Raw genomic sequence first — 23,564 nt, 5'->3', positions numbered from 1 at the left:
ATGAACTGAGTCGAAGGTAGACACTTAAAGACTGAGCCACCCAGGCACCTGAGAAGTAGACTTTCTGCTGAGCAAGGGCCCTGAGATCATGACCTGAGCTGAAGGCAGACGCTTAATCCACTAAGCCACCCAGGTGCCCCTTTTTTATCAGTTTGATGAAAATATATGTAATATGTAATTTACAGTAGAAGCCTTAGGGATGTAAGTATGGATTTACTAAATCTTAACTTTCTTGAAGTAGAACATTATTTCTAAAAGGATAAGAACATTCTTGAAATTAAAAAAATTTAACTTAAAATGTAAATGAACATTAATTTGCCAGTCTTCTATGTAGAGCCAAGGCTTCTTTGAAAATGAGCCCTGCTGATTGGATTTCCATATGTTTTCTTCATCAAACATCCAATAGTATAGTTTGTGTAATTTCTAGTTTCTTTATCTTTTTAAAAGATTTTATTTATTTGTTTGACAGAGAGAAATATTACAAGGAGGCAGAAAGGCAGGCAGAGAGAATGGGGGAAGCAGGCTCCCCACTGAGCAGAGAACCTGATGTGGGGCTTGATCCCAGGACCCTGAGATCTGGACTTGAGCTAAGGCAGAGAGGCTCAACCCACTGAGCCACCCAGGTGCCCCTAATTTCTAGTTTCTTTAGAGTGGGAAGAAAATTTAGCTACTTTTGAAACAATCTGAGTATAGATTCCTGATTTTTGATAGTCTCAAAAATTCAGTTTTTGTAGTGCTATCTGGTACACCAACAATTTCCTTTAAAGCAATTTGCTTTTATTGGGTCAGTTAAACCAGTTAACCTGGTTTTCATAGACATAATAAACCTCTTTTATTCACACTCATATCCTATTGATTTGTACAATATTTGATTCGTTGTGTAATTGTAGTAACAAAACTGCCATACATAGGCTGAGCATAAACCCACGTTATTCTTGGTAGGCTTATTCTTTGTTAACTTTACAAATAAAACAGTCAGTTACTTCACCAGTAAAAATGGGTTAATTTGGGAATGGCAGAGAACTGCGATTCGGGACAGGCAAGCTATAGCAATGACAGCAGGCAAGTCCAACAAACAAAGGAGAAGAATATTATTTTATTGAGAAGGAAGAAATTGGAAGGGATTGTTTTGAATGAAAGTCCATTAGAAAAATGCAAGAGCTCAGAATGATGGCAGTTTTCCCTTGGCTGAGTTCCTGGGATAGTTGATTTCTTATAGGAGATGCATTATTCATTCTTGTCCTGTTGGGACTATAATTGTTTTTTTCCTGCTGAGGATTCTTCTGTTGGGGACTGAAATGGACAAGTGGTAGAGCATGAGAGTTCCCCTTTCTGCTCTCCTATCTCCATTTTAGAGAAGGCTCCCTTTATTAATTTTCACATCTTCCACTGAGTAAAGCAGAACTGTGTTGTGTTACCCTTGGGTGTCCCATGGGGAGGGCACTCAGTGTATTGTGGGAGCATCATTCATGTGTGACTGGAGGAAGAGAAGAAGTTAGTTACCTGGTGAGCTGCTTAAGAGGAAGTTGGTTAGGAGAGCTCCTGCTATGTATGCAGTTTCAAAAAAACACCAGAGAAAACATAGCAGTTAAGTATATGCACCTTGGAGTCAAAGTGCCTGAATTTTAAGTCCCTAATTTTCCACTTACCAGCTATCCTAAGTATCTTTGTGTCTGTTCATTTGACTATTTTTGTCCACCCATGCTAATATTTCCAAGATTCAAATCAGGATAATAGAAAGAAGTTGACTACTTGAAATGTAGATAATTAACTTAAAATTCAAGGCTGTGATTGTATCTTCAGGGTAAAATCACTTAACCTTTTTTTTTTTTTAACAATCAATAAATAATCTTGTAATTTCTTGCATTAGTTGTGCTGAGGTCTAGAGATTTAAAATATCTAAATAAATTCCCATCTTTCACTTTGGCATGTATTTTTGGTCCCTTTCTCTGTTATGGGAATGAGAAACAAAATCATTATGAATTTCAGTTCCTTGGGCACCCGCTCCCTATAATCTGTAGGGGAGAAGGGGAGAAGAAGTCTCCATTTCTCTTTTCTGATTCATAGACAGCCTAAGGGGTGAGGGTTGATTTCATTCCCACACTGCATAACAGCTAAAATGAAACCTGAAATCAGGAAAATCAGCCCAAAATCTAGAGTGGTTAGAGGTAAATGGAAGTTGGGGCAATTTTACAAGAAATCTGTCCCAGATGACCATAAGATCATGACTTCCAATGTCTTATAAGATCATGACTATAATATCTGCCATTTATTACTCATCAGCTCTGTGTCAGACTCTGCTAAGCACTTTGTATATGTGATACATAGGGATGCATAACAGTGTCCAGACTGTAGAAGTTATTCTCTCTCTCTTCCCTCTTGCCTCAAATTTCCATCTGCCAAGATTGGCATGAATGTATAGTGCCAGACACTCTTTAGGGCTCTGGGATCCTTTGGACTGTGCAAAGGCCCTGCGCTGCAGTGGAACCTCTTTGGACTACTGCTGCATGGGGCTGGCTCCAGAGATTCCTCTTCCTGCCCAATAATCTTTTTTGTAGACTTGGGCAAGCCATCTAGCTGTCATCAGTGGGTGATGGCTTCCGGTAAGGTCTGCATTTCTGCCTTCTTTTTCTATAACTTCCTCTTGAGTCTCTAAGCATTCAACAAACACTCTACCAGAGAGGTAGATAACTATTTTCCATACCCTTCCAAGTCACACCCCCTTCCAATATCTGCCCCGCTAGACTAGAATTGTCAGATACGGTGCAGGATGTCCAGTTGCCTTTGAACTTCATTCAGATAAACAATAAATACTTTATAAGTGTGTCCCATGTATCATGCAGACCAAGGTCCTTGCAAGTGAAAGGCCTGACCACAGGAGCTCATCTGCCGCCTCAGACCACTTCCCATTCAGCCAGGAAACATGGAAAGTCTCCTGATTCTTCCCTGGGGCAAGGGAGTCTAGAGATTAGAAACACAAGGCTGGACCACATTTTCTGAGTGGTGCAAGAAGAAAATTATGTGTCTTTTTTTTTTTTTTTTAAGAATCTGCTGTGTGACAATGGGTGATCTTATTCGTTTTTAATACTCAGCTCTGCTGTTTTTCTATGATCTGATTTAGTCCTCACTATAATCTTACTGAGTAGGTGTTCAGATTGCCGTTTGACAGGTTAGGAAATTGAGACACCAAGGGGCAAGCCTGGATACCAAGTGGTTGAGAAAGGACCTAAACGTAGAACCATTTTGCCCTTTGGAGTCTAAGCCTTCATACACAGTAATTCATTTAAGTAAGGCTCATTTAAAACAGAAAGCTTTATATTAAATTAATTAAGTTTCAGAAAGTATACTCTTTTGCCTGTATTTTAAGAAGGTTGACTTGCACGGGACACAGGAATATTGGATAGTCAGAAAATTCCTAACTTCAAATATGTCCTGATAGTTTACTCTGGCTTGTCCTCAACTTCCCCATTTGAGAAATATCAAGTACTACTTACTTCACGTCTGAAGTGTGGTTCACCAGAAACAGACTCTGAGAAACAGCCTCTGAGACAAGGATATGGATGCAAGTGATTTATCTGGGAGGTGCCCCCCCAGGAATATGGTAGGGGGGTGGAGATTTGAGAAAGGAAAGGAAGGCAGCCAACTGAGGCTGAATTAATGAGGTAATTGCTGTAGGCAGTTGGGGCTCAGTTCTTCTGGGGACTCAGGAAGATTACGTAGAGTTCACCTCAGAGCTGTCCCACCCAAAGGGCAAGGGAACTGGGTATGTATCCACTACTCCCCTCTCAGTCATTGGTTGGTGGTGCTTCCAAACTCACTCCCAGGCATTGTGGCCTGCCTGCTATGTAGTTGGTTTTGCTTCTGGTCAAACAATATCCCTAGGCAGAGTCACAGGTACTTTCAGTAGAAAGCTGTTGGCTCTCAAGGGGACAATGAGAGCTGAGGGCCTATGGGTGGGGATCAGGATGAACAGCTTTGGCTATGGGGTGTGTCACACCCCGTTCTAATAGGTCACTCCTTCTTATTGTCTAGACTGTGTACACATGGAGAAGGCCGATATTTACTTCCTCGTCGATGGCTCTAGCAGCATCAACCACGACAATTTTCTTGAAATGAAAACATTCATGAATGAAGCCATAAAGAGGTTCCAAATTGGACCTGACAGAGTACGGTTTGGAGTTGTTCAGTACTCGGATGAAATTGATATTCATTTCATCCTTAACCAGTATTCCAGTGTGTCAGGGCTGAAGGTAGCTGTTGACAACATCCAGCAGAAGAAAGGGGGCACCATGACTGGTGAAGCCTTGAGCAGCATGGCTCAGGTCTTTGCGAACACCACTCGCAACAATGTGCCTTGGTACCTCATCATCATCACGGACGGTAAATCTGAGGACCCAGTGGCTGAGCCTGCAGAGGCACTGAGGAGAGAAGGAGTCACAATTTATGCTATTGGAGTAAAAAATGCTAATGTTATGGAGCTCAAGGAGATAGCTAAAGACAAGACGTTTTTCACGCCTGAGTTTGATTCCTTGAAGGCCATCCAAAAAGATGTGGTACAAGACATCTGTTCCTCAGAGAGTAAGCGTTGTTTCTTTTTAGTCTCTCTTTCCCTCCAAGTACATGTATCAAATCTAATTAAATAGGCTTCATTCTCAAAGTGTGGACTCATTGGGGTCCAAAATTGAATGTTGGACACAGAGTGACCACGACCTGAAATGAAGTAAGCTGGTTAGATTCTATCTTTATCAGCAGTGTCTCCTTTGTGCTGGGTCAAAGAAAATATATCTCATTGACTTCCTTTTCCGCCCCCTTTAAAAATATTTTCATGTTGTCTATATGCCACCCTGGACTGTCCCTGGGGCCTTACAGTTTATTGGTTTCAGACTCTGAGTGAATGTTCTGTTCTCCCTTTTGTCCCCAGCCTGTAAGAATAGGCAAGCTGATATTATCTTCCTGATAGATGGTTCGGAATCCATCTCCCCAGAAAACTTTGAAAAGATGAAGGGATTCGTGAAGAGGATGGTGAACCAAGCTGATATTGGTGTTGATGAAATTCAGATTGGCCTTTTGCAGTTCAGCTCAGCCCCCCGGGAAGAATTTAGGCTTGACCAATACTCCTCAAAGGTGGACATCCACAGAGCCATCTCAGATGTTCAGCAGATGAATGATGGCACCCGCACTGGGAAAGCCCTGAATTTCACTCGGCCTTTTTTTGATAGTTCAAGAGGAGGGAGACCCAATGTTCAACAGTATTTGATTGTGATCACTGATGGGGTTGCTCAGGATGATGTAGTCATGCCAGCCAAGGCTCTCAGGGACAGGAACATCATTATTTTTGCCATTGGGGTGGGAGAAGCCAAAAGTGCTCAGCTTTTGCAGATTACTGATGACCCACAGAAAGTATACTATGAAGAGAATTTTGAGTCCCTGCAGAACTTGGAGAAGAAAATTCTTCTTAAGGTCTGCCTTCCACAAGGTGAGTGACAGAGGGTTGTTATTTGATCTATGAGCCCACCGTAAGTGTCAGGGATGCTGTTGTCTCTATTAATAAAATGAAACTGATCCTTCTAGCTGGAGGAGGGAGGGAGGGAGGGTCACTCTGAGGGGAGGACAGTGGGCCTGAATCCTGGATGCTATGGTTCACCTTTCCCTAGGGTTTCTTTCAATTGTTTTCATGGCCGTCACCACTCTGGACTCCAGGGGCCTGAACCTTGTCAGAACTCTGTCTCTAGAATATCCTTACAACTCTTAGGTTTATTCATTGTAGATAGAAGAACCAGACTAGAATATGTAAACACAATTTACTGAAGATTTGGGCATACCAGAAGGAAAACAGAAGCAGAGAATAATAGCAGGTACATAGGCGCTCTTTTTTTTAAAAATTTTTTTCTAAAGATTTATGTTTATTTACTTGACAGAGATCACAAGTAGGCAGAGAGGCAGGCAGAGAGAGAGAGAGGGAAGCAGGCTCACTGCTGAGCAGAGAGCCCTATGCGGGGCTTGATCCCAGGACCCTGGGATCATGACCTGAGCTGAAGGCAGAGGCTTTAACCCACTGAGCCACCCAGGCACCCCCATAGGTGCTCTTTTGAACAGGTCTTTTTCTACATGGCTTTGTACAGAGGCCTCTCTACTTTGTTGCCAGGAAGCTTTCCTATGGCTGAGGTCATCCTCAACACCATTTTATCTCCTCAAGTTTTAATCCTAAACAATAAGGTCCAGAGACAGGTGTTCTTCCTCCCAACAGTCTAGGTCTGCTCTTCCCCAAGACTTGCCTTACAACATGCCATTGACCCGCAGCATATTTTCATGGACAACTCTCCCTCTTATCCACAGGGAGTGAGATTCTCCAGCAAATCACATTATAATCAGAATGGCTAACCTTTAGATGGTCTCTTTTTGGTGCCAGGAGCGATTCCATTGGCCTCCACATATTAAAACACTTAATCTTCACATAATCTTATTAAATAGATACTATTTTGCAGTTGGGGAAACTAAAGCACAGCAAAATCAGGCTATTTGGCCCAAGTAAATAGCACAGCTGAGATTTAAACTTGAGGCCATCTTGTTCTAGAATCTGTATACTAGGTATTGTTCTATACTGTTTTTTGGAACAGCATGGTAGAGCAGAAGAGGGCCTCTCAAACTTGAATATACTTTTGAATCACCTGGAGCTCTCATTGAAATGTAGATTCTGATTCAGTAGGTTAGGGTGGGATTCTGCAATTCTAACAAGCTCCCAGGTGATGCTGATCCTGCTGGTACTCAAACTACACTTCGAGTAGGAGGGTAGTATAGTATAGTGCGTAGTATAGTGTAGTGTGGTGTAGTACAGTATTGTATGATATTGTAAGGTATCACGAAAGGTAGTATAGTATAGAAGAGTTTAATATAGTATGATATAGTATAGAATGTCATAGGATGGTATACAATGGTATAATACAATATAGTAATACATAGTAAAGTGTAGTATAGTATAATAAAGCATATTATAGTATGAAATCATATAAAGGAGTGTATAATGAAACCCATAAAGCCTAATATTCCTGCATCAACTCCATGTGAAGCAGATACTATTACTATGATACCAAATTACCAGATGAGAAAAGCAAGGAAGAGGTAAGAAATGCCAATAGGAAATAATGGGAGTCCAGGGTTTGGATTTTCCAGAAGCTTGGTGTTGAAAGCTGGAGCTAATTTTCTTGAGTATTAAATTGATATTTTTGTTTTACTGCATAAAGGATATCACTTTGCCGTGTCCTTGCTGAATTCAGAAATCAATCGAAAAGAGTGGATATGTAAAATTATTTTTTAAATAAGCATGAATTATGGGTTGTCCTGCATTATGTAGTTCAGATTTTTCAGGAGTTAAAATCCATTTCTGTTTGTTTGTTTATATGTACCTAGGTATTATTCCAGGCAGGCTAAGAGATACAGGATTCTAACTTCTGTTTTCAGATTATTTTGTACCACATAGTAAATTAGGATTTACATTCATCTTCAGCTTTGTCTTTTGAATTTTTGATAAAATTAGCTGAGCACCTCAATAATGGCTGGAACCTAATTAATTCTAGAATTCTAGAATCATAAACCTGAATCATAAAGACCTTAGAGATTACCTGGCAAGGTTCAACCCTCTCCATTAACAGGGGAAAAAAAAATGCTTGCAGATTCTTACATTTACAGAATAAAACCAACTGACATTTTCTGGGGGAAAATGTAAATTAGAAGTGTTGGAATGATATACCATACTGCAGAAAGGAAATTCCTTTTTTTCTGAAATGAGATCTGATGTAGAAATGGGATTTACATCTGTGAAAACTCCTTTTGGTGAATTTCAATTAGAGACTTAAAATTCAAAACAAAACCAAGATTTTATATGAAAGGAGTGCATTTTCTGTCTTGGTAATTCTGGAAGCATTTGGTCACCTAGCACAGAGTGTATTATTTAGGGGATGGAAAAATAATGGCTCAGCCCTGGATCTTAGATCCATGAGAAACTTTAAGACATTGTTTATGACCATTTTCCCTGGTTAAGGGTCCAGTATTTATTTATTTTCTTCAAATTTCTCCCCTAAAATCTGCAGTTTTGTTTTTATTGATTCTGAGCCGAATACTCCAGTGTGTGCTGGTCTAAGGAGAAAATGTCCACATGTCTTGACTTGCCCTGGACAATTGCATGTTATGTTTGTTGTCCAGAGGTAGTTAATAATTGTGGCCCTTTTATGATTGTTAAGTTACATTTTAAGTCATTTGTCCAGATTCTAGTTCAGGTGCGTCTGTGACCAACTTGGCCTCCCCATTGGAATTCTGTGCACGGTCTTATTATTCACCAGTGGGCGGGTGTGTATAGCCTGAAAGATCAGTGGGTTTTCAGATTCTTACAACACTCTTCCAGTAGTGCTTAACAATTTTCAGATAGAAGAAACATAAGTCTTGATCTTTTCTAATATGCTCCCCTAAAATAAGATGTGTGCAGAGGTGGTGAATGAGAAAAGAAACTTCCGGGGAAGAAGGAAATAGTACAGCATGTGCTGAAAGAGACTCAAGGCTCATTTATATTCCCTTCTTTATTCATTTATCAAACACTTACTGAACATGTATCTGTATTAGGCATTGGAAAAGGAAGATAATATAATCCCTACTATGAAGGAATCTTTGGTTAGTAGGAGAGAAGTTCAAATAAAGTAGCATGGTCATACAGGGGCATTTGGTAAGTCAACCTGAGGACCTAGGAAAATGAGTCAGAGAGGGCTTTAAGAAGGGGGTGTCTTTGGAACTGCAACTTGAAGAACATGTATGGGTTAGCCAGATTGGGGTGGAGGAGATGGGAAAGGACACTTCAGGTGGAGGGAATAGGATCTGCAGAGGAACAGAGGTGTGACACACCTCTGTTGTATGTATGTTGTATCAGTTAGCTTTGCTGTGTAACAAACCAGCCCCCAAATTAAAAAATCACTGCCATTGTTTAGCTTATATTTCTGTGGGTTGGCTGGAAATTCTTCTTTCAGGGTTGGCTAATGTCTTCTGGGCTCCATCATGAATCTATTGATGACTAATTTGATTTTCTTCTCTTCCACCTTCAAAGGATGCAACATAGATTTGTCCATAGGAATTGATATTTCCACTCCCACAAGTCAAGTTCAGCAGAAGCTTCAAGGGTTACTGCCAGAGGTGATGCAACAGTTGGCCTTGCTTTCCAACATCAGCTGTAGTGATGCTGGTGGCCTTGACTTGATGTTCCGCTACTTGGTCCCTGGCTCAAATGGCCAGCTTATCTTTGACTCAGGCTTTAAAAAGTATAGTAATGATATTATTCAGACATTCCTAATTCATCAGACTGCCACGAGCAACTATATGGATGCGGATTTTTTGCAGTCCCTGGGAGATCATGCTATCCATCCCTCTTCTGCTAAAGTGAAGGTAATAAATGCTGAGAACCCATGATATGGTACCAATTGACAGGGTGGGAGGGATAAGGCTTTTGTAACTGAGGCCAATAAACTGAAGCCAGTAAGCCAATAAACTCTGTGTAGAATCTCCAGTAGAATCACTTACACAGAGGAAAACCATAATCTTACTCAGTTAAGAACAACAAGGGATATGTTTTCATTCAATCAACAGATATTTACTAAGCCCTAGAGGTTCTGTGCTCAACAATGCTGGTAGAGGTAAAAGGATAAATTCCTGCCCTCAAGTTGCTCACAACATGGAGATCTAGATTCTTCCATGGTACAAGTTCATTCCAAAGACAACCTGGAAGATATTAGCTCCTTATGGTCACTGACTATCAAGTAGAGTAGGGCCCATTATTTTCCAGTCAGCTCTTTGAACTATCTTTAGTAACTAGCTAATGGTTTGTCAGGGTCCTCCCTTCCTGGTGCCAAAGAACTACACCCCACTAAAGACTGCAGAGATGAAAAGGTCTTATGTGATGTTTATTAGGAAATGACATCCCCAGACTTTGCAAGTTACATTTAGTTTTTCCTCCAATCATGCATTCAGTGGGTTTCTTTCTTAAAATACGGAATTCACTTTTAAATTAAAATTTTCTGTGAGTAAATGTAACCCATTTTAATTATAAAACTGCATTAAATTTTGTTTTTTTTGCATTGATAAAGCTGAACATTGTAAGACCATTTTTGGAAGGTATTTTTAAGGGAACACATTAAGCTGGTTCAAATTCTTTTTTTTTTTTTTGCCAGCTGTCTTTGGAAATGTTGAAGTAAAAGTGAACGTGTAATAAAATAACAAATAAATAAATAGGTGAAATGAAACAGGGTGAAAGGCTGGATACAACCAGAAAAGCTAAGCTTATCCTTGCATTTTTACAAAATGTATAACTTCCAGCATTTATCTTTCCCCTCTCCTCTTCCTCCCTGCCATCCTTGTTCTCCCTCCACTCTCCCCTCCCCCTCCCTCATAAACAACAGATCCTTTTAGTGTTTACAGATGGACTGGATGATAATTTCCAGAGACTGAAGATAACATCTGAGCTTCTCCGCAGCAAAGGTAAGCGCTTGTAGTTGCTCTGGGTGGGTTGTTCCTCCCACAGCTGAGGGACTAAGATCCTCTTTCAGATTTCCTGATGGTATTGGATTCCATTAAGCTTTCCACAGACTAACCCAGGTGGTTGGAGATCAGTGCCCACAAGGCTGATGCTTTGTATGAATCAGGGTTGAGAGAACCCTGGGCCCCATATCCCCGACACTGACCAAGGGTCACTGACCGAGACAGGACTGACCAGTTACCAGCCTGGCATCTGCTTTTGAGGGTTGTATGTGCAACTCCTACTTCCTGATAAATGGGGTCCCATTTGCTCTTTCAGGCTACCAGGTGGTCCATACGTCTCTTTTCCTTAAACTCTGGAATCACCCTCAAGCTGAGCTTTGCTTTTTCCACTGCCCTTCCTCCCTCCTTTGCTCACCAATTCTTCCTCTTTCTCCATCCCCCAAGGGCTGCCACTAGTCTCTATGGCATCTTGGTGAAATCAGAACAAGATGCCAATGCTCTGGGTGTATGCGACCCAGTTCCTTGGGCATTTGGCTTAAAGAGCAGTGGGCTGGCTGGATTTCAGGGCCCCCCAGCTCCCTCAGCTGGGCAGTACCACCTGTGGAGCTATACGCCCTTGCTCTTCTGTTCCCGTTTTGTGTCATATAAAAGCTCGAAGGCAAACTCAAGGTGAACAAGCAGTCACTCAAGCTCCCTGTGCCCCTCTCCCTTCTCCATAGAGTATGTCCAGAATATTCCTCTTGAGATGATGCTTTCCCTTGGTTAACAAGGTGCTGGAATATTTACTGTGATAACTTGCTCCCAATTGGATTCACCACACAGGAAGTTTAAAATGTTGTGGATCTTCTGGAAGGGAATTTGAAGCATTTGACAAAAGACGGCAAACTTTGTCTACATGCTAGATCAGGCTTCCATTCCTAGAAATTTATTTTGAGGAATAATTAAGAACATGTAAACAACTTTTTGACCACAAGATTGTTAAGTAGCTTGTCTATAATGGCCAAAAGCTGATGCGTGTATGTGTGTGTGTGTGTGTGAACTTAATGTTCAAAATATGAACAAATATTTATTCTGTAATTCTATGAATGGTGATTTCTAGCCTATCTGTAAAGTGTCCTTGTCCATTTGTTCTCTGTTATGTGGGCAAATCCACATGATGTTTTAGTGCCTTCCTCAGTAGAATGGGCTCATGCTGCAGTAATAAACAACCTTCAAATCCCAGTGGCTTAAATTAGCTAGAATATATTTATCTTAGGCCTTGTGACCATTCGTTTGTGTCTCATTCTCATCCCTTAAAGACCCAGGCTGAAAAAGGGTCTCTTCCTGTGGCAGGGGCAGGAAATAGGGCAAATTATACACTGTTCTGAAAATTTCTCCCAGCGAGTGACACATGCCACTTCTGCTCCCATTTCATTGGTCCAAAATACAGTTTGAGACAAGACTGGTGATGAATATAGGAAGGGTGAGATGCTACACGACTGTCTTAGGGCCAGGACGAAGACCTTTCAAAAGATGTGCAAGTAACTCTCCTACCTGCCGGTATTTTGAAGGACTCTCTGGGCTCCTCTTCATTGGCCTGGAAGGTGTGCATAAATTAGAAGAGCTCCAGGAGCTAGAATTTGGCAGAGGATTCATATATAACCAGCCCCTGAGCATCACACTGCAATCCCTCCCAAGCGTCTTACTGAAGCAACTTGTAAGTATTTTTTCCTTTTTAACACCGTCCTTCACTAGGTCTATTCACCCTAATAATTTAAAAAACCCAGAGGGAATTTTGTCTTTTTTAGTGCGTCATGTGACACAGGTTAACAGAGATGAAAAAAAAAAAGTCATGTTACATGAATTCTGCTTTTCAGGACTCAATTGTGGAAAGAAGATGCTGCAACATATTTATAAAGTGTTTTGGAGAAGATGGGTACCAGGGCGATAGTGGGAACCCCGGGAGCAAGGTGAGAATTGTTAGATGTGGATGGTGGGGTTGAGAGAGGGCTTTTCAACACCAACTGCATACCAAGCCCTGTGTTTTGTCTTTAACACACCTTTGTAATTCTGCCCTCTAACACACCTTCGGGGTGAATGTTACTTTGCAGGTGTGGCATAGAGGCTTAGAGAGGGAACATTGCTTTCCCAAAGTCACACAGGTACGAAGAGCCATTTTGGGACTTAAGCCCCTGTGTCTACCTGACACCAAGGCTCACGTTCTTTCCGTTATATTATGCTTTCCCCTCATGTTTATTTGACAAATAATTTCACAGACAAGTTTCACATACTCTCCTGCTGCATAGTGGTTTTCGCTTGTCTACAAAATGTTCCCTTGTACACCAACTTCTCTCTTTACAGGAGTCACTGCCTCTTCCCCTTCGAGCTGACTGTTCCATTCTGTGGCATTAAACTCTGTGGAGAGATACAATCGCTGGTTCATGAGTGGTCACTTTGTCTTTCTGTTAACTCCATGGTGAAGCAATAGCAAAATTGCCATATCCCACTATTAAGGGAGAATAAATCTCATTAAAAATGGTCTTCAGTTATGCAGGGACACAAGTACCCTTCACACATGAACTACATGATGGTGGCATCATCACAAATCCTCATGTAAAGTTGAATCAAACCTATTGGCTTTTCCCATCTTTTCACATTCTCTCTTTGTACGGTTTTCTGTGAGGTTGTTGGAATTCTTACTGGCTTTGCACATTAATCTTGATTTAGAAGAGTATAAAGTATATAATGACTTTTTGAGAAAAATTGTAGATACGCCTTAGCACAAGATTTTTCCCCCTTGCATTGTTCTTAAATATCAGACTGGAGAATCAGGAAATCAAGCTTGGGAACCTCTTGACATGTTTTTTTGTAACTCAAGGACTCAGCCACAAAGGCCAAAAATGGGAATGTTTTGAGTAATTGACTTCTCTGCTCTTTCTGTCTCTAAGAATTCAGTGGTTGGTTGTGTTGATGTTCATGTCTTTGTTGATCCCAAAGAGAATATGGCTCCCGTGTCTTACTGACCATTTTTAAATCAAGTAAACACATCTGGCTATACATGGCAAGCCAAAGTTCCCTGAGGGGAAATGGTTTGTGTGTTTGGTTATCTAAGAAGAAGTAAAAAAGAGAAAGAGAAAGAGGTTGGAAGAGACTAAACAGCTGAGTCGGACAGAAATAAACAACCATTTCTCATAAGTAGCATAGACGGTAACACCTTTGCTTACTGATATTTTGAAAAACGAGGTCAAAGGTCTCTTTAAGAGGAGCAGTGTTCCTAAAACATTTAACTAGAAACTAGTTTTGATTTGGATTTTCAGAATAGAGTGGCAAAATGGTATTTTAGAAAAATAAAAATAGGCTGACGTGCCAGTTATTAAGACAAACAGGTATTCAAGTTTTCACTTCAAGACAAGCCAAAAACAGAATAAAGATATGTTAATTTAAAATTTAAGTTTTTTTGTGCATGATAATCACCAGACTGATTTTCTATTAGAAGAATACATTCAGGAGATGGGTTTCTAAGGAACATGGCCCAAAAAACTTTCCATAAATTAAAACTACTTGTGTGCAAAAAAAAAAAAAGGCTAAAAATATTTGTTTCTTCACATCCCTACACATTGTGCTCAACATTTAGTTGATTCTCAATAAAATGCCAACTCAGTAAGAAAAAGGTATCTATTAGTAACAGTTTTTTTTAAATTTTTAAATTTATTATTGTTATTTTTGTTTTTAGAGGGAGAGCCTGAGTGGGGAGGGACCGAGGGGGAGAGTAAGAGAATCTCAAGCTTTACTGAGCCCAGAGTTGGATGTAGGGCTTGATCTCATGACAGTGAGATCATGACCTGAGCTGAAATCAAGAGTTAGACTTAAAAAAAAAAAAAAAAGATTTTATTTATTTATTTATTTGACAGAGACAGAGACACAGCAAGAGAGAGAATGCAAGCAGGGGGAGTGGGAGAGGCAGAAGCAGACTTCCCGCCTAGCAGGGATCCCTATGTGGGCTCCATCCCAGGACCCTGGAATCATGACAGGAGCCGAAGGTAGAGGCTTAACAACTGAGCCACCCAGGTGCCCCAAGTTAGACGATGTTTAACGGACTGAGCCACCCAGGACCCTACTAACAACAATTTTTATTTCATGTAAATTTAGGGAAAGGATTTAGAATCCAAGTTATTTCCTTTGCTCTCCTTTTTTCTCAGGGAAAGCCAGGTGCTGATGGATTACCTGGTCATCCTGGTGAAGAAGGTGGACATGTAAGTATTGACTTTTTTTTTATTTGAAGGAATATGGTAAAATGGGTCAAATATTAGAAATACTTAACTGCACTTAAGTCATGAAGATTTTTCTATGCCATTTAAGATGGCCTTAAATATCTGTATAAAAATAATCATTTGTTATAACAAATGTTAGGTGGACAAATTTTGTAGATTCAGGCTCTAAAATGTGTTTCATGGTGAAAGGTGGTCATTTTAATCTGAATTCGAGATAATTGAAAATGTGGGCTGTGTCTCGTGGGTATGTATGTAATAGTAATTATTAATTGTGAGCTGAATTGCAGGTAATTTGTTACTATTAATGAGATAGCTGTGTTTGTAAGTAATTTAACAAAATAATTGAAGAGAACTAAGGCCATTCTTACAACAAGACCCCTCAGATGCCTTTCTGAGTGGCCAAAAAGGTGACAGAGTTATAGTTACTCACCAAAAGTCTGTTTACAACCCTGGATATATCCCTGGGCATGGGAAAATTAGTCATCGTGTGATTAGCTGTGGGGAAAAATGTCTATCATAGAGAGAATTGCTACCAAAGGGACTGGAATGTGATGGGGCCCATCTTTATTACAACATATGATATCAAAAGGGTTTTTTTTTTAAAAGATTTTATTCATTTATTTGACAGGCAGAAATCACAAGTAGGCAGAGAAACAGGCAGAGAGAGAGGAGGAAGCAGGCTCCCTGCTGAGCAGAGAGCCCAATGCAGGGCTCAATCCCAGGACCCTGGGATCATGACCTGAGCTGAAGGCAGAGTCTTTAACCCACTGAGCCACCCAGGCACCCCTATCAAAAGGGTTTTTAAATGCCATAGTTTTCAGTTGATTTTTAATTATGGAAAACCACTTTATCACAGGTGTCTATTTTAAAGTCGATATGTACATACCACTGGTTCTCAAACTTTTGGTCTCAGGGCACCTGTACTCTCTCTAAGGTTATTCAGATTGCCTAGATTCAAACAGTCAATACACAAACAGTCACTTACACAACATGGAAAGAAAAGGCGAAATATTCAACTATCTTCACATCCATTTCTCCACTGATAAAATAAGTTTTATAGTATGTACCTGACAGAGATGTCATCAACATTACAGAATATGTATGTGAAACATTTCACTCAATTCCTGATAAAGAGTAAATTACACTAAAAACTAGATGGGATGATGAGAAAACATCTGTTGATGTAGTTTCTGTCTGTTGATATTTACTATGTTAGAAACTAAGAAGGAGAGAATTTTATTATTTTATTTTATTTTGTTTTGTTTTATAGAGAGAGGGAGAGAGAGGGAGCTCATGGAGAAGGGGAGGGGCAGAGGGAGAGAGAGAATCCCAAGCAGGCTCCATGCCTAGTGCATAGTCTTGACACCATGCTCCATCTCAGGACTCTGAGATCATGACCTGAGCCAAAATCAAGAGTCAGTCACTCTACCAACTGAGCAAAACAGGAGCCCCCAAATGGAAATAATTTTAAAATATTTATTTATTTTACTCCCAAATAACAAAAACAAGCCCTTAATATAAATGAGACATTCCTTTATGAAAAATAACTATATGTTCCAAAACAAAATAGATAAGTGAGAAGAGTGGCATTGTTTTACATGTTTTCAATATCTGGTTTATTAGAAGATAACTAGATTCATATGTCCGCTTCTGTGTTCAGTTGGTTGTGATATCACTTGCTTTGTGGCTTCTTAAAAACTCTGCTGTACACTTGGAAGAGAACAAGAGTAAGAAAAGATAATAGCATCTTCGTGTAATTGGAAAAGTAGTTTTAATTTTGTGAGCACCCCTTCCCAAAGGGTCTTGGGGACCTGTGGGGTCCTTTGACCACACTTTTCAAACTGCTGGGATATCTAAGCATTAATATTCTCATCGGCCCCTCAGAGTTGTACATTGTTTTACTGTCCTGAATATTTTGGCTGCTGGAACTTGGAAAATCAGCAGAAATTAGAAAAGAAATGCAGCTGTTGGGAGCTATATCAGCCAATTCATTTCTCTGATTATATTTGTGGGAGAATCGCTCAACTTTTCTGTCTTTATTTTGCCTCAGCAATTATAGTCTTTGATGTTAGAAATACATTCAAAAGTGTGGTCTGTGGGTTTTTGCTATTTTGTTCAGGTATGGTGAAAATATTCTTTTCCATTTTTATGATGTTTTAAAATGTCCTAGAAATGTTATTTTATTTCTGTCTGCTTGGCCTATGGTTCAATGAGCCTGGCCAAATTTTTTTTAAAGATTTATTTATTTATTTATTTGACAGACAGATCACAAATAGGCAGTGAGGCAGGCAGAAAGAGAGAGGGGGAAGCAGGCTCTCCACTGAGCAGAGAGCTGGATGCAGGGTTTGATGCCAGGACCCTGGGATCATGACCTGAGCTGAAGGCAGAGGCTTTAACCCACTGAGCCACCCAGGTGCCCCGAGCCTGGCCAAATTTAAGAGAATAATTTAGAGTCTTACCATCCTATTAGGAACATTGACACCAATTCCAGACAAATAACATAAACAAGCCCTTGTCTGTCTAGGGTAAGAGATAATTTTGTCCCCCTTTTCTGCTGTCTTAACATCCTAAAACCAAGGTGGTTTATAAAGACTGTCCAGTACAGAGCTAGGAATAAAATGTGAGTGATACATATAATTTTATAGAATTTAAAATTTCATAGTAGCCATCTTAAAGACAATAAAAAGAAATAGGTGAAGTTATTTTTAACAATTAAGCCCAGTCTATCCAAAATATAATTATTTCAATAATTATATCAATAACCAATATTTGATAACCAATATCAAACTATACTAACAAAACAAACAATACTAACAAACACTAACAAATACTAACAAACAATACTAACAAAATGGTTAGTATTTTATTTTTTAGAATTACACTGTCTTTGAAATCCTGTGTGTATCTTACATCTGTAGCACATCTCAGTTTGGACGAGACATATTGCAAGGGTTCAGTAGCTCTGTGTGGTGTGTAGGGCTCTAGCATGTGTTATTTTCTTTTTCCTGCATTTCTTGCAAGAGAAGGTAACTACAAAATATGTTGTCTCCTGAATGGCTTTTAATGTTGTTCCCCCCCAGAGTAGGTCAGATTGGTCTGTGTAATGACTGACATCTCTCTGCAGATGGCAGACTTCAGAAGGGGGCTGTAATTTGTAGATTCAAATTGAAAGCATATAACGACAAAGAGCTAATTCATAGTTACAGTTCTCTATTACTCCTCTTCTCCCCACTCCTCCCTACCCCCTACAAAACCAAAACAACAATCAATTTATTATATCCATGGGCTCTAAGACTGGAAGAGTGGGTGGCTGTCTCCTAGGTGTCTGAGGTCTCAGCTGGGCTGACTAGGCAGCTGGAGGGCCCCCTGCAGAGATGACTTCCTCTCTCACTGTCTGGAGCTTGGCTGCGATGGGAGAAGGATGGGCCATGGTGGTCCAAGGACAGGTATGGCTGCTGGGTCTGAGAGGGAGCTCCCACTAGGCAGGGTCCATCCTGAGAGGGAGGATTCCAGGAGATGAAGGCTAAGCTCAAATCTTCTGAGGAAGCCTCAGAAGTCACGTGGTAACTTGTACAGGCAAGTCACTAACTCCAGACTGGATTCAAGGTGGCTGGGGGTGGGGATTAGACCCTTCTTTTCAATTGGGGGTGTGACAAGGTTCCAGAAGAGCACTGAGATTTTGTCGCGGCCATCTTTGGAAAAGACCATCTGCCTGACTCACGAATTCTATTTATTTTCAAAATATACCTCATATGGGATGGGGGTTTACATATGCATTGGTTACCAATCAAAGCCTTATATATCATATTAGATTATCTAGGGTCCCCCCAAAACAGTTATGTAACTTCAGTAGGAACAAAACTAGCTGACATTTATTGAAGACTTCATATGTGTTGGATGCATGGCAAAACATTCTGTATACATTTCCTCATTTCATCTACAAAATAAGATACTAATGTTATTATTCTCATTTCTCAAAAATAACTTGAACCAGCCTAGCATTTGAACAGTTTATGATCATGTTATTCTTTCCATAGAATCATGGCTATAGTTCATAGCTTTAAGCCACTAGTGTGGACAAATGGGAGACCAATTTTTAAACAGGATAGAGCTTAGTATTTGAATGAAAAACACTGTAAGCCCAAATTTTGTTTTCAAAACAATTTGACATAGGTGCCTGTTATAAAGTGATTCTTGTTTTCTCATGAGAATAATCTAAAAAATTCTTTTGCCCAATTAGAAGATATAAACTTTGAAGGATAGGTGACAAATGTACGCTTATATTATTTGACTTATTTAATTACTTATTAACATTTTTAAAGTCTTTCATTATGTAAAGTGATGTAATAGAAATTCTGCTTTTTTCTCTTTCTCATATTTTATCAATTAATTTTTAAATTATTTATAGTTTATTAATTTTAAGAAGTGTTTATCCAAATGTTTGCCACCTTTCCCCTTCTCTCCTTCATATGCCACTTGTGAACTTCCCAAGAACACTGTAGTGTATTTTTTTATTTATTATAATCTTTCTGGCTTAACAAGTGTATTAAAAATTCTTCCCACGGAGTTTCTGTATCAGTTTTCCCAGCATTACTGGAGCCTCTGTTTTGGAAACACCTTACCTGGTTTTCTAGAGTATATTTTGTTAATTTCTGTCTAAGTTGTTTCAGATAAACCACGTGTATGTGTGTGTGTGTGTGTGTGTGTGTGTAAGAGAGAGAGAGAGGGGAAGAGAACAGGGGGAGAACAGAAGGAGAGGAAGAGAGAGAACTTAAGCAGGCTCCATGTTCAGCATGGAGCTCGAAGCAGGGCTCGATCCCACGACCCCGAGATCATGATCTGAGCCAAAATCAAGAAGAAGATGCTTAACCAACTGAACCACCCAGGCATCTCTAAGATAAACTGCTTTTTAGCTCTGTTTGTAAAGTCTGTCACTGAAAATTTATTTTCAGTTTCAAAAACCCATTGCCTCATTTTTCTTGTGAGAATATTTTTATGGTCTTCACAGTATAATTATGAGTTCTATTGCTTTGAAAAATCTTACTTGCACGGCATCTAACATTTGAAATTGTGAGACCTCATGGTCAAATACGATAAATAAGTGATCTCTGTTAGATTACTTTACCTCTATTTTTTTTCTTTTTTAACTGATCTGGTAGGTGATATCCTTGAGGATCCCATAAATAATCAAATATTGACATTGCCTGGGTGTCAACACTATGTTGTTCAAGGTTAAGCAATGGGCAGAGGATTCTGAAATATGAAAATCTTTGTGAAAACTCAAGTTTAAGAATATCCCTTTTTCTAAGGAATAATTTTGGGAGAACTCATACCTAATTATGTCTGTATAACACCCAAAACTTTAGAAACTGGGAATAGAAGTCATGAGAGTAGGTTTTTAAATTTTTCTTCACAATTTTCTTTTAAAATTTTAGTTGTGGCAAACGACACACAACATAAAATTGACCATCTTAACCATTTTCAAGTGTACAGTTCAGTGTTATTAAGTACATTAATATTGTTGCCAACAACCACCATCATCCATCTCTAGAACGCTTTTCATCTTGCAAAACTGAAACTCTGTCTTCATTATCACTAACTCCCGATGACCCCATATCCCCAGCCTCTGCCAACCACCATTCTACTTTCTGTCTCTATGAATTCCACTACTCTTAGTCCTTGTGAAGTAGGATCATACAGTATTTGTATTTGGCTTATTTCATTTAGCATAGTATCCTTAAGATTCAGGTATATTGTGGCATATCAGAATCTCTTTCCTTTTTAAAGCTGAATAGTATTCTACTGTATGTATAAGGACACTTTTTTTTTATTATCAGTTTATCTCTTAATGGACCCTTGGCTTGCTTCCACCTTATGACTGTTGTCAGTAATGCCGCTATGAATGTGTGTGCAAATATCTCTTTGAGACCTAGCTTCCAATTCTTTGGGAGTGTATACCCAGAAGTGGAATTGGTATATCATATGGTAATTCTATTGTTAGGGTTTGGTTTTTTTTTTTTTTTGAAACTATTGTATGTTTTCCACAGCAGCTGAACTCTTCTATTCCCACAAAAAGTGCGTAAATGTTCCAGTTTCTTCACATGCTCATCAACACTAGCTTCTTTTTGTTTTTGTTTTTGATAATAGCCATCCTAAGAGTGTTACGTTTTGTTAGAAATAAACTTTAAGAATTTTCCCTTTGTGCTCCTTTGTTAAGGACATTTGTTTTGTATATAGCAACTATTTCCTAATGAAGGCAATGACCAATTATTCATGATTGGTAACACTGTGTAGGACAAAAGAGTAAAGAGACATCTTAAAATTAAATTTTCCAGATGAAACTTCACCACCACATATTGAACCTAAAAATGCAGGCAGATGAGGAAGAGCGGGGGAAATGGACATTTACTTGACATCTGCTGTGTCTGAGGCTTTGCATTTGGCATTTTGTACCCACTAAGACATTTCACCTTTGTGACATTTCTACTGATATGGGCTAATACTTTCATTTTATAGATGTGAGGCTCAAAACTCAGAGAGAGTGACTTATAAGGTCAGATAGATAATTTTAGAGTTGTGCCCAACCCCCTGTCAGTCTGATGTCAGAACCTGTGCTTTTCTCATTATCTCTTCCTATTTAAGTACAAAACACCTCATTTGTCCAATCTGTATAATTTGTGAAGTACTTTCTTTCCTTCTTTTTTTAAAGATTTTATTGATTTATTTAATTTATTTATATTAAAGATTTATTTATTTGAGAGAGAGAGTGTGTGCATGAGCAGGGGAAGGGGGGCAGAGGAAGAAAGAAAGTCCAAGCACATTCCCATGCTGAGCCCAGAGCCTGATGCAGGGCTCGATCCCACGACCCTGAGATCATGACCTGAGCTGAAACCAAGAGTCAGATGCTTAATCGACTTTGCCACCCAGGCGCCTGTGAAGTACTTTCAGTGCAGATTCTCATGCATTCAATATAATGATCCTATGAATGGTTAGCATCGATATTACTAAGGTCCACATTTTATAAATGGAGGAAATTGTAATTCATAGAGTCATGTACTTATCCAAGCTCACAAAGCAAGTTGGAGGCAGAACTAGGGCTTGATCCCAGGACCTTTCATTTTTGATCCAAAATGCTTCTCACTTTACCGTGTTCTCTTTTACTGTCCCAGGCAGCTTGTGTCGTGAAGTCATTTGAACTCATTAAATCAAAATGAGATTACATTTGTAGACCCTCCTGATGAAAGCTCATGGGATATACAATGCTTTCTAATTTATATTTAATCAGTTTGGCAAAGGTATAGTATCTACCAGTCCCTTCCCTATCCAATACCTAGATCAAAAGTTTATATTCACTAATGTAATTTAGGAAGTCATTCTTCAAATCTTGATTGGATGTCTGCTGCATGCCACACCGTGTACTTAGGGTTGGAAACCCAGAGATAAATACCAAATACATGTCCTTGTCTCCTAGAAGTCCTCAAAATAGCAGGAAACAATATAACACAGAAACGGGTAATAGCACACAATGTAACAGAAAAAGCTTCTCAGAGGAGGAGGTGACGTATGATCTATACCTTAGGAATGGGCAAGATTTCACTTAGAAGAAAAGGAGTTAAATAATGGTTGATTCTTTGTAGAACCACAAGGAAAACTTTATCCAGTTCTAGCTTCCAGAAGGAAATGTTCAGACACACCTTCAGTTTTGCGTGGGTACTGAAGTTTTGTCCATGTGGCTTGAATGAATTAGTCAAAAAATATAGATAATACGAATTTGTAAGATTTGGGGTTATTAGTATGGGTAGTTGACAAATGAACGTTCTGATTGTCTGGTGATCTGGTCAGGTCTTTGAGGCTATAGAAGTAATTGTAAGGACAGTGTCATATTTTAATCATTCTGACGGTCTTTATTGGTTGGGTGATGATGAAGATAGTTGCTTGACTGTCTCTGTGTGTGTCTTTATTCCATAGGGAGAAAGAGGTCCCCAAGGCCTTCCTGGACCCCGAGGTGAGGAAGGTTGCCCAGGTGTGAGAGGACCTAAGGTGAGTATAGACCTCAAGCTGTGGAATTCTTTCCCTGTCCTGGTTTTATCCCTTGAGTTTGAGGAGCATCTTACTTTTTCAACATAGTGTCTTAGCTCTTTCTCAGACTGAGGTTTTCCCAGAAGTAGAGCCTAAGGAAAAGAACCAAGTGCAAATAGTTTCTTAGGAGGGGGTCTCAGTAAACACTAACAAGACATGAGAGAAGTTAAGGAAGAAAGGTGACCTAAAAAGGGTATGGTATCAATTAGATGACCATGGTGGGTAGATAGAGCCTAATCCTGCTGAGGAACTGTGTGAACCAATGTTGAACATGCACCTCAATGTGGTCCCACCCAAGGGGAGAGAGCTGAGGTACTTATACCCCAAATCCTATCAGGTATTATTTGCAAGCTGCTCCCAGTGGGTATTAATTCCTCAGCACTCCTGTGCTGCATTGCATGTGGATAGGCTCTGGTACCAGAAAACGCCCTCAGGACAAGTCATAGCTCTGGCAGTTGGAAGGGGGTTTGAAAATACTGAAATTTCAAAGCCTAAAGAACTAAAGGGTGGGGCTACTTTTTCAGTGGTTTCATAAATGTCTCTTAACCTTCCAGGATTAGAGAATCTCCTTTAATAAGGCTAGAAAATTTTCTCTATAATCTCTGAGTCCTATAGAGAGTTTTTCTGACCATAGCCACCATATTTTGTACATTCTAATAAGTTACACTTCAATTAATTTTTCCTATTTTTCCTGGGAGCCTTCTTAAGGTTCCTAGCCAGTGT

General features: G+C 39.6%; 1 protein-coding gene across 1 annotated transcript in view; it reads left to right on the top strand.

Moving 5' to 3' along the window:
- The window catches only part of LOC308345533 (collagen alpha-4(VI) chain-like), a gene marked incomplete at both ends in the record, with an annotated part of 96,893 nt that overhangs the window by 13,657 nt on the left and 59,672 nt on the right, over nucleotides 1-23,564 (top strand). Inside the window, 8 exons of the mRNA XM_080807767.1 lie at nucleotides 4,033-4,578; nucleotides 4,922-5,476; nucleotides 9,089-9,423; nucleotides 10,434-10,512; nucleotides 12,063-12,208; nucleotides 12,369-12,461; nucleotides 14,691-14,744; nucleotides 22,731-22,802. Of these exons, the coding sequence (XP_080663893.1) occupies nucleotides 4,033-4,578; nucleotides 4,922-5,476; nucleotides 9,089-9,423; nucleotides 10,434-10,512; nucleotides 12,063-12,208; nucleotides 12,369-12,461; nucleotides 14,691-14,744; nucleotides 22,731-22,802 (1,880 nt within the window). The remainder of the gene's footprint in view (nucleotides 1-4,032; nucleotides 4,579-4,921; nucleotides 5,477-9,088; nucleotides 9,424-10,433; nucleotides 10,513-12,062; nucleotides 12,209-12,368; nucleotides 12,462-14,690; nucleotides 14,745-22,730; nucleotides 22,803-23,564) is intronic.

Source organism: Martes martes, assembly GCF_963455335.1.
Source record: "Martes martes genome assembly, chromosome: 1".
NCBI lineage: Eukaryota > Metazoa > Chordata > Mammalia > Carnivora > Mustelidae > Martes > Martes martes.
Note: the sequence above shows the minus strand (reverse complement) of the source record. Positions and strands in the feature narration are given on the sequence as shown.